Source organism: Gopherus evgoodei, chromosome 1 (genome assembly GCF_007399415.2).
Source record: "Gopherus evgoodei ecotype Sinaloan lineage chromosome 1, rGopEvg1_v1.p, whole genome shotgun sequence".
In the NCBI taxonomy this organism is placed as follows: domain Eukaryota; kingdom Metazoa; phylum Chordata; order Testudines; family Testudinidae; genus Gopherus; species Gopherus evgoodei.
In genome coordinates, this window is record NC_044322.1 from 46914443 (window position 1) to 46926703 (window position 12261).

Below are 12261 nucleotides of genomic sequence, written 5' to 3' on the forward strand. Positions count from 1 at the left end.
TTAATATTCTTCATTTCCAAATAAGCCTTTTTCATTCAAAAGAATTTCTGATTGTGACGTACAAGTATATGTTCAGAATCAGGACACCTACCACTTAAATGCATCCACTAGGAGAGAGGAAAGAATGTAACCGTCCACAGCAACATTACAGTTTAGAACAGAAAGTGAATGATGATTTTATATTAAAAGAAAAACTTTCTAGTTTAAACTGTAGGAGGGAATTAAGCTATGCAAAAGGTTATTACCAAGTTGAAAATTGGCCAGAATGTGTAGCATTATTATCCCATCTCTTATATACAGTGCCATTGGATGTTTAATGGGCAACATTGATCAGGCCTGCACATTTATATTTTATTCAAAAGCCTGTACCACTTAGCTCATTAAGATAAATGTGAAGTAACCCACACTGTCTCTGCAGCCTGAAGGGGGCATTTTTTTCATGTTTATCCTTTATTTATTTTTTTTACTTCAAGAAGAAAAAAGCTTAAACAACAATATGGGAGCTGCTGCCTGTGACATTTTAGACTGTATCCATGAGTACTAGCTTGTGGAGCGTGAGACACCTAGGACTGAATTTTTTCATACTTAGAAGCATAAATTAAAAAACGTAGACAAAATTTTCACCACTCAAATAAGACTTAAGATATAGGTAAATAGACACGTTAGGCACATCCAAATTAGACAACTTTTGAAAGTCCGCCTTGCAAGGCATTCAGAAACTTACGACAACTTAAAATTATCGTATTTGTTTTTGTATGATCAGAAATTGAATATTAACACATCTTGCAAACACTTACTGATCATCATTCACTACAGTTTGTAGTTACGTGGACATGGAGGCAGAGGGTGAGACTTTTAATGAAGAGTAACCCTCCAGTCAGTTAAGCATTGTTTTATAGTTTGAGAAAGAGAATTATATCTAAATTTCCTATTTGGGAAAGGATGTTTAACTACAACAAATGGATAGGGATGTGAGGAGACAGGTCACACTTCACCAATGAAGCTTCCTCCCTCCTTCCCCATTGTCTCTAGAGAAAGTAGGACTTAATAAAGCTGCTTATTGAGTTCAAACAGATATAAAAGAAGAGGCTGCATGGGGAACATTTTTTTTTCTCAGTGTATTTTTTGTCAATATTATTAACTAGCTTCTGGAATTTTAAAATTAACTATTGATGTCCATAAAAATACTAGACTCAAACCATTTACTTCATAATATGTATACTATTTTGTCTTCACGGTCTGGTATTTGGATGCCTTATAGGCATCCTATAAATTGATTAAATTATAATACTGTTTCTGGATTGTAGATATTTACTGTAGTTATTGGTCTGTGGGCAAGTCTGAAGAAGACCCTAATTTAAATGATCATAAGGAAATTTGGCAGAGGCTTAGAGATGCAATTAGACCAGACACATTAGAATTACTTATGTAGGATATTAAAAGGTTATCTTTAGAGTTGAGACACTGACTCACTCGGGGAAAGTCATCCACTGGATATTATGTAAATCAAAACGTAAGCAGCTGGTGTGAAGCTCCACTGAAAAGCATGAAATCAGGTCAACCTGGAAAAGCCCATACTGCATGGATACCTAATGTAATTGTTCTGAAGTCTGCCCAATAATAAAATTTTCTTTCTTAACTTTATACTAATATTTTCAGCTTTATCATTCTAAGTCACTTTTTAAGGGTGGATCTAAAAAAAAATGAACGTTTCTCCATATTGATCAAGTATCATAAAATAGTTTTTCAAGATTGTAACTAGAAAGAAGTAAACTTTGAGTTGGCTGGAATTAGAAAAAACTGCATATCTACATCAGCAGAGAGAATCTTGGATAGTCATATCCTCAAGATAGGAACATTTAAGGAACCTTTCAGTGTAGGGATTGTCTTCATTACAGTGCTAACCTGATTTATAACATAAGTGTTGCTTCTAACCTTATTCCTGTTCACACATCAAAACCTATGGTTAAGGTGGTGCTTTAACTTTGAGCTAGCTGGCCTATCACAAGGTGTTAGTTGAAGTTCAAGTGCTATTGATTCTTAGGCTAGTTATGAAGTAGGGATACAACTACTTTGTGCAGCTCGAGTGTTTTGCAGTGTGATCATTCTCACTTGAACTAAGCTAATTCAAGAGGAGTTAGCTCAAGTGTAGATAACTTGAGTTAATTCTTCAATGAAGATATGCCCTTAGATATATTGTAAACACCAGAGTTTTGGATTTATCGATCAACTGGACACCCTCTGAACGGAAGTAATCGGGCAGCAGCAGAGATGCACGCATGCACACACCTACACACATGCATGCAAATACTTTACTGCCTTGGAGATTTAACCCTGGGGCTCAGGACTTCAGCCCAGGGGAAGGGAGGGTTAGGACTGCAGCCTCAGGATGAAGAGGTAGGGGCAGGATGTTAGGGCTTCTGACTCTTGGGAGCACCATGGCTCAGGGCTTAGATCTGGAGGGAGTGCTGGGTTCGGGGATTCAGCCCTGTGACTTTGTTCCTAGCTTCTCAGCCCTGTGGGGGCACAGGGCTTAGCTATGACGGGAACACTAGTTTCAGCCACAGCGGTCCCTCCCGTAACTAAAGCCCTGAGCCCCGCACCCCACCCCAGATCAAATGCCTAAGCCCTGGTGCTCCTGATGGTCAGAAGCCCTGACTGCACCTGCGGCTGCAGCCCCAACCCCCTCTCCCCAGTGGCTGAAATCCATAATGTCTCGTTAGGAGTTCTGGACATTTCAGGGTTACGGACAACCTCCATTCCTGAGGTGTCTGTGACTCTGAGGTTCTACTGTACTAACAGTAGTTATTCTGCCCTTGACAAGTTTTTTTTTCATTCTGAAACCTTTTGCTAACCAGGTTAAACCTCATGGATACATATCTTATTTTTAGGGTCTTACCAAATTCATGGCCATGAAAAACATGTCACAGACCGTGAAATTAGATCTCCCCTGTGAAATCTAGCTGTTGAGGGAGGGGCAGGGCTGGGGGTGTCAGCCAGGGTCTCCTTTGTTTCGTCAGGCTGGGGAGGGATGGGACTTCCTCTTCTCCTGCACGGCTGCTCTTGGGGGAGATCAGACCACCTCTGGGTACCTCCCCGGCTGCAGGAAGCTCTGTGGCTGCTAACAGCTCTGAAGACTCCCAGTGGCACAGGGAAGATCAGACCCAGATTCAGGAAGCTCTGCGGCTCTGAAGGCAGCACAAAAGTGAGGTTGGTAATCCCTCAACCTCCTTACATTAGCTTTTGTGACCCCTTTCAGTGGGAGTCCCCCCCAGTTACAACACTGAAAGTTCAGATGTAAACATCTGAAAACGTGAAATTGACCAATTTTAAAACACTCTGGCCATGAAATTGATCACAATGGACCGCAAATTTGGTAGAGCCCCACTTATTTTCATGTCGATCTAAGGGATACAGTGCTTAAACGTTCCTCTAGCATACCATTTTACTCATAAAAGGTAGTGTGGAGGATTATCCCTGAACAAGAGCTATCAGCGAAAACAAGTAATCTTGATAGTTAACACCCGTAAGCTCAATCAATGGCACTTGATAAATACAAAATAATGTTCTAAATAAGATGGGATCACTTAATACAGTAGTGGAAGATTTGTTCCTGAAACATCAGAATTCTGGCACTAATACCATGTATGAAGTGAGTTGAGGAAGGGTAAAAAAAAAACAAAAAAAACCCTTCCTTCTCAGCTAGTGCTGAACCATTTGTAGCCACCCCACAGTAGGTGACATTAAAGCCAACGTTTGCAAAATAAGCAGTAATTTTAGGAAAAAAACCACAACTACTACTACTTAATTATGGATTGACCTTTGTATCACAGAACTGCTTGATCTCTCTTCTAGTGAATGTTTAGCCATTTAGTGAATACATTTTTAATCCAGCTCAGTCTGGAAAAGACATGTAATACTTCCCAAAACATGGAGTGTTACTTTCAAGACAGGCCAACTCTAACCAATTGACTGTTATCTGTATCTGCGTTGTTAAAACAAATAAGCAAACAAAAAAGTTGACCAGGTGTTCAGTTGCAAACTGAAGAGTTGAAGCTTTAAATGTTATTCCAGATGTCTGGTTTATGTTTATCTGAAGGACAGATTTAGATGATTTTTAATGTGTATGCTAAAACTTGTTTACCGTGGAGACTCAGGTATGAGTTGCTGAGTAACTTTTGTAGTTGCTCCTCCTTTAGGCTGACAGATATCAAAAAATAATTAATGGATAATTATCATTGATCGGTGGGCTGTTTCCAGTAATGTTCCACAGAGATTGGTTCTAGTTCCCATGCTATTCAATATTTTCTTCGGTGATCTGGAAGATAAAATCACTTCTGATAAAAATTACCGGATGACTACACACACATTAGCCAAGTGGTTAGTAATTCTGAGAACAAGGTAGTCACACCGAGTAATCAGAATCACCTGCGAGGTGGGGCCAATTCAAACATGTTTTTAATACAGTATTCAACAGGATATGCTTTATTATTAAATGGTCTTTAGACATGCAGATCTTATAAAAATAAAGGGTATTATAGCTAAGTTTAAAATGTAATTTTCTAGCTGAACCTCCTTGTTCATGTTTTGTGTGCAGAACAAAGTTAGTTAAATTGTGTTTAAAAAAACACATCTATATAGTGATTATATGTACAATTTTTGGACCTGATTCTGCAAAGAGATCCCAGTGGCCAGGTGCTTAAGCCCATGTGAAGTCTTACTGATTTTAAAATGACTCTTTGGGGATGCAAGGTTTCCTACTCCTACATTACTTTACAGGATTGGAGTCAAACACTATATGTTGGTTGATAGCATTTAATAATAATGTTGTATAACATTAATATCTTTTCAATTATTTTTAGTGGTACATGATCAGCATTGTGCACATCTACAATCGTTGGAGAAACAGTGAAATTCGGTGTTACGTTAATGGTCAACTGGTATCCTATGGTGATATGCTTGGCATGTTAACACAAACGATGTAAGAGATTTTTCTTTCCTTTCTTTAGTGACTGTTTGCTATCCTCTCAAGTGCATGCATAGGACCTTAATTCATTTGTACGTTCTTATTTGGTTAAAAAATAGGATTGTATAAATAACAGGCATGTTTATTTCCTTTAAATTTTTTAATTTCTTAAAAGAAAAAAAATCAAGGATTGGGTTTTGCTAGAGTTATTTCTTTTTTAGTTATAATTTTAACAGAACATCATCTCTCTGGGGTTAGATTTATTTCTTATCTTTATTAGCATATAAGCTCTTACGTTGAGACTATTTGAAGAGACATGAATATGAAATTCACTAACTTCAATGTGTTTTCAGATTGTAGAAGATATTTAATGTATGATAATATATACAGACACTGGATAACACAATGGATTGGAAATTATCTTTTTTTTACCTGTGGGACATTAATTTTATAATATAAGTTTTCCCTGAAATAGCTAAAATTCAATTTAAACATATTGAGTAACAGAAAATGTTGAGTCTAATTGAACCAAGTTACCACATATATGTCTCATAATAAAAATTAGTTCACGTGTTGCATATCTGAAGTTCTTATACTGTGTTCAGTCCAGATTGAAATGTTTTTAATCAATTTTAAAGATTAAATATCCCAGTTGAGAGGTGGAAAATGGAGGCAAAGAGAAACTAAATTACATGCCTTAGTCATGTTACAATGTGTGTGGCAGGTCCAGGAACTCAGATCTTTGTAGTCTGAATCCTGTTTCTTAATAACAAGATTGTCTTTCATGCCTTGTATCAGTTGGCGTGATGTTAATGAAGTGCCAATTGTGGCACTACAGTTAAACATGTTGAATTTTTTGTGTTAAAGCAGGGATTCAATCTTTTTGTTGTGTATGTAAAATGCAACATATTCTCCACAAAATTACAGCACTACTTTTTGGTTGCTGAATGAAATGAATGAGAATCATAAATAATCTGTTAATTGTTTTGAGTTAACATCAATTTTAGAACAGGTCCTTTAAATAATATAGCAACATGTTTCATCCCCATCTCAATGGGAGGTGTGGGTGATTGGACTGCCTCGATGAGACACAGCATACGGAAGTGAAGTGGAGGTGGGAGTGCAAGCTTGGTGAAGCAGCAGCCAGGCCCCTTCTCCTCCTGATGTCCTCCACCTCTTATTGGCTGGGCTGTTTGGCTCTCATGCGCCCCTTCACCTCATCCTGATCTATTTAAACTCATCATGGGGTTTTCAAAGGCCTCTTGCTGTTTTCAGCAGTCCCTTCCTCATTCCCCTTAGTTGTAGAACAAGAGCTGTGTTCTTCAGGAAGCTGCGGTCTGACTCACTGCCTATTTGGTCCATTGGGCCAAATTGGCCCAGTTCTGCTGATATTTTTTGACTTCCTCACAAAGTCATGGAGGCATGGTTGGGTTGAAAGGAAATAGCCTCGATAGTTTATGATTAGGAAAAGTAAGACTGTTTAGCTCTTTGCAATTTGTGACTAGTGTTCAGTATGGACAAAAACTACAAGGGCCAGCTCCCAGGGGTAAATGAAAGCTGGGATTTTGTAGGTGGACAGTGTTTCCCTAGGAAAAGGGGGTACCTGAAATACTTGTCAACTGCAGTTCCTGCATTGATACTCTCTTCCCCATCCTCCCATGTCTCATGGAAGGTCTATTCCAAGTTCTTGATTATATGATCGGATCTGGTGACCCCACTCTGAACCCAGTTAAATGCCAGGTATGTGAGAGTGGGGATGGGCATATAGTGATCTCTCCCATGTGATGTTAAATTTGAGACCTGCCACTTAATGACAGACACAGGGATGGATTTCATTTGCCAGTTTAGCCTGATTGCTTGTAGTGTAGGTGTAACCTATTTGGCAATCAAAGGATGATCTTCCCCTGTTTGTGTACACATGCTTGTGCTTGCTTGATGAGAGCTTGTATGAGTATAAATAGAAGTGTAGCCATGGTAGCACGGGTAGTGACAGTGGAGTCATGGCTGAGCTGTGCGGAGTACAAATCTACCTGAAACCAGTGGGTGTGTGTTCAGCATGGCTAACCCATGCCTCCTTCGCCCCTCCTGGTGCTACCACAGATATGCTGCTATTTATACTGACTCTCTTGCTCTCATCAAGCAAGTGCAAGTATGCGTACACAAACTGGAGAATCATTCCTCTAGCTCACAGAGTAGATGTAGCCTTTGTTAATTCATTTGAAATCTTGTGTATAGGCTACATTTGAAGACATTATTAAGATTACTAGTAATTGTTTACTGCTGTTCTTCATAATTGAAGGAATTTGCTTCAGCAGAGGCTGAGGAATAATATTCGACTAGAGAGCATTCCATGAAGAATTACCATCTTTCAAATTTAAGACCATCTCACATTGTTCTCAGTGGGACTGAGAGAAAGCTGCCCTTAACAAAGATGGATCTTGCTTCCATACATATCTTCTCATAGAGCTCCTCTTCACCTCCTGACATAGAGGTACCAGATTCTCTGACAGGGAGTTTGCTTTCTTTGGGAACTGTTGGAGGCAGTGGCCATTTTGATAGAGGACCATTATTATCTCAGGGATTTCTGCCTCAGTATCTGCTGGTAAACTTTCAGCTATGAAAACTAATGGCAAAAATGACCATTAATCCTCAGTATTTCTTTAAAAAAATATTAATTGCACTAGATCTATACGACAGATAGGGCAGGAAGAATTTTTATGGGGCAGTATGTAGCATAATGTGGAGGTTAGGATTGTCCTTTGTACCTCCCCAGATTCTGTGTGAGAGAGTGACTTCCCCATTCCTGTGCAGCCTGCCCTCAGCTGGTTGTCTTTCTGCTCACAATGCAACCAGTCTCAGTGTCAACCCTTCAAGTTCTTTCCCCTATGCCACCACTTCCCCTTTCCCTCACCCCTCTGTCTGGCACAGTGGCTCCTTCCATATCCCACCACCTGACCTACTTGCTCCTCCAGGGATGCCAGAGCCTTATTCACGCTCTGGCGTAAGTGATATCTGACAATGCAGGAAGGATTCAGATATAAATATCTTAAGCTACCTTCACCTCCAGCAGATTTTGAGAAGGGTTTTGAACTTTGAGAAATCCACCCTTCCAACTCTTCTTTCCTATCTCTTTTTTCCTGCAAAGATCCTTCTCATCACCCACTTTGAGAGAACATGCTTCTTAATCAGCATGGGAGCAATTGTAGAAGATTCCTAGCAGCATAAAAGAATCCTCTTTCCAAATGGCAGGCAGTGCTTGTCACCTTAAATCAGTGGTTCTCAGCCTTTTTCTTTCTGAGGCCCCCTCAACATGACATAAAAACTCCACAGCCCAACTGTGCCACAACTGTTTTTCTGCATATGCAACCCAGGGCACAGCATTAAGTGGTAGCAAGTAGGCAGTTTCCCAGAGCCCCACACCACAGGGGCATTCTGAAGCTAAGTTCCTCAGGCTTCAGCTTTAGCCCATGGTAGTTGGGCTTGGGGTCCCAGGCTGCAGTCCTGCGTGGTGGGGCTTTGGCTTTCTGCCCTGGGCCCCAGTGAGTCTAATACTGGTCATGTTTGGAGGACCCCCTGAAACCTGTTTGAAGCCCCACAGGGGGCCTCAGACCCCTAGTTGAGAACTACTGTCTTAAATAATAAAGTATTATTTTACATAGATAATTGTTCATGGATGAAAAGATACATATAAGAGTTCTAGAATATATTTCCCAGTAGTGCTAAATTTTTTAAATATATGCAAAGATTTCTTGCTCAAGGTGTTCAATTCTATATAGCTCTTCTTGGCAAATGTATTAATAGTTCTCTTACTTCATCTGCATAGATTTCAGGACATGCTACTGATTGAATGGTACAGAATCCAATGTAAGGGGTCTTTTCAGTAAATCTGTTTTCCAGAATAGTCTTATTTCTCTTTTCTATTATTAAATCCGACTGTGTATCTCTAATTGGATGACTCAATCAAACTTCTGTCCCTTTGATTAGAATGTAAATATAGTGCCACAGCTTTTGCTAATTTGTGATTCTCAAGTTGTTAACAATAGTCTTTATAGAATTTGTAAATTAAATATTCTTTCCGGAAATAATTTATTTTTCAGTCATGATTTGGAATCTAAATGCACACAAGAGGAAATATTGCTATGTATGCCTTTTTGTATTTTAAAAAAACAAATAGTCCCGGCAACAACCAAAACCATTGAGAAAAGGAGATAAGTTAATTGAGTTAATTTTAATAATAAGTTAATTTTAGAGGAACTTGACATAGTTAGAAACCAGTTAGACTCCTTCATTTAAACACAAGCTAATAAACCCCTTCTTCCTAATTTGGTGTCAGCTTTTTGAGCAGGGTAATTAATGGAAAGTGAACATTCAAAAGGCCACTTTGAGAGTGGGGAAAGAGGGAGACCATTTAATTTGTTTTAAAAATAACAGCTTCCTTCTCACTCTGTAAATAGAATACGTAGCTCAATTAAAATAGCACTTCTTCAAGTGATAGTCTACATGCCATCCACTCATGGTATTGTGTGCCTCCTGTTGCCAGAAATCAGAACCTTTTTCCTGCTAGCTGTCCCTTGTTCGTCCTTGGATGCTCATAGAATGTCTGCCCCCCAGCTGATCCCCTGAGGGAATAAAAGGGTGGTGCAGACCAAGTGCTACTCAGTTCCTTCTATTGCAGCCTTAGGCTACAGACAGAACATTTTAGCAGTCCATTATCTTTGTTTTAAACTCCCTATTTACTTTTGTAAATATTTGTTGTTTTAGTCAGTTAGCTTTAGATTAGTTCTTTGTTAGTATTTTAGTTTTAATTAGTATTTTGAGATAGGTTTAATATTATTAGATACTGGCAATGGGTGATAGGGCAGCTATGATGGCTCCTAAATCTCCATGTTCTAAGATATGTCTTTCATGTAGGGTTGCTATGGTGGTCAGAGACACTCAAAAAAAAAAAAAGTGTTTTTATTGTCTAGGGGACTGGTATATTCCTAGTAAATTACTATTTACTGTTGTGTTGGCAAGTGGTCTCAAAAAGAACAAGGAAATTAAACTCAGGATGTATTTCCTGAACAGATCCATGAAACCTGAAACAGATCCTGCTCAGTCAGATCAGTCTGTCTCCAGTGTTCCCTCTACAAATAATGCTCCTGCAGCAGTTAAAAGATCTATGGCTAAGAAGGGACACATTTCGATCTCCTGATCCTTCCAAAAAGAAAAAAAATGACAAGATTACCTCAAACTGCTGCTTTGGAAGGGACTTCATGGTATAGAAAAGTACCCACGACAGCCCTGAAGGATATCTGAGAGATTGTACCATTAGAGAGAGTTGTCTGAACACTGAGGCTTCATTATGGCTTCTGAAGGTTACTGTACCTTCTACTAGAGGCATACCATCAATATGCAAGGATTCAGTACTGAGTTACTCCTGGGGGAATTCTGCGCCACTGCACAATGCAGAATTTTGCAGAAATTAATGTTCTGTCAGAATTTCCTTTCCCCTGCAGAAATGGGCTGCAGTGCTGCTAGTGTTACTAGGGACTGCTGGCCCCACCAGAGCCCAGCTCACACACAGAAGACACTGCTGGGGGAAGAGAGAGGGAGCTAGAGGGTTCCTGGCAGCTGCAGTTTCCAGCATGCCCTGAGGGAAGGAAAGTGCAGTGTACGGAAACTATGTGCAAGCCTGGGACCAAGCATCAGACTGTTTCTCCCTCTGGATCCCTGGGCTCTGGGCGGGGAGGGGGCAGGTATCAGGGCAAGGGGGCCCCACAACTGGGCTCTAGTGGGGAGGGGTTTTGGGGCCCCTGCAGCTAGACTCTGAGGGGGGAGAGCTCCCTGGCAAAGCTAGGTTTGGGGGTGGGGGAAAAGGTGGCAGAGAAACAGGAACTAGGTTGTCATAGGGATTTCGTTAACTCTCTACTCCTGGGGGAAATATTGTATGTCTGTATTGGTACAAACATACTTGCTGTCAGGTATTTTGAAATAAATTATTAAAATAATTGAAACTGGCATGATTATGTAGTGTTATTTTGACAAATGAAATTTGCAGAATTTTAAAATATTGTGTGCAGAATTTTTTAATTTTTTTTGGCACAGAATGCCCCCAAGAGTGTACTGAGTGCACAGGCAGCATCTAAGGTCAAAGATTCTGCCTCTGACCTTTCTCATCAGTATTGTATACACTGTTACTAATTTGGTTATACATCTCCAGCACTGGTACCAATTTTTTCATCACCTTAATTGATGGTACCATCAGATTTAGTGGTATCTGATCATCCAGAATCTTCTCTATTGGCTCATGCTGCCATTCCATTATCAGTACTGTGTAGCAGTGACTCATCGGTGTAGTCTGTTATACATGTGACTGCAGGATCTGGTACTCACTCAATGAAGACTCCTCAAAGATGAGCTCCTTATTTTGGAAGAACATGTATTATCAGTTTCTAATGCAAATTTGGAGCAATCTCCTCCTTACTCACTTGCTTATCTTTCATCAGAGGTTCATTCTAAAACCATACTTCAGAAGTCTTCTCTCAAGGATTATGAACGTTCTCATGCTTCACCCTTATGAGCAACCTCCTGATCTGAAGAGTTAACGGCAACGTTTTCCTTATCGCTGGTTGATTATATACATTTTCAAGAGGATTGCAGCAGCTCTGGAAATACCAATTGAGGTGGTTTCTGACAAATATCATAAGCTTTTAGATATTTTATATTCTTTTACTCATGACAGAGTAGCCATGCCCTAAATGACTAGTTAATAGAACCAGTGCAAACTTTATGGCCAACCTCACCAATTGTTGCAGCTACATCAAAGAAAGCTGATCGGACATATCAAGTTCCCAGGGAAAACTTAGAAACATTTTATACCAATCCATTGCCCAAGTCTTTAGTGGTCATTGCTGCTCCAGAGCACACACACAAGCTCCTTATAAAATGACTCCCAAGAACAAGGAGCCTGTGGGTATGTCTCTACTGCAGTTAAAAATCTATGGCTGGCCCATGCCAGTTGACTTGGGCTTGTGGGATCTGTATTTTTGGGCTAGAACTTGAGCTCTGGGACCCACCCCCTTTACAGAATGCCAGAGCCTGGTCTCCAGCTCAAGCCTGAACATCTTAATCTTTTGGGTAGGAAGAGGTATTCCTTGGCTATACTCCAAACAAGCATTTACTTTCATGCTCTTCTATCTAGATATAATTGGCTGTTGGCAAAAACTGTTAGCATTTTTGGATAAGTACCTCAGGAATCTCAACAAGAAATGCAGACTGTTATTAATGAAGGAATTTTAGTCTTCAGAATTGCT

At 39.8% G+C, this 12261-nt stretch overlaps 1 protein-coding gene across 1 annotated transcript in view; it reads left to right on the top strand.

Moving 5' to 3' along the window:
• The window catches only part of NBEA (neurobeachin), an 853790-nt gene that overhangs the window by 183357 nt on the left and 658172 nt on the right, over nt 1-12261 (top strand). Inside the window, 2 exon segments of the mRNA XM_030563353.1 lie at nt 4863-4956; nt 4959-4981. Of these exon segments, the coding sequence (XP_030419213.1) occupies nt 4863-4956; nt 4959-4981 (117 nt within the window).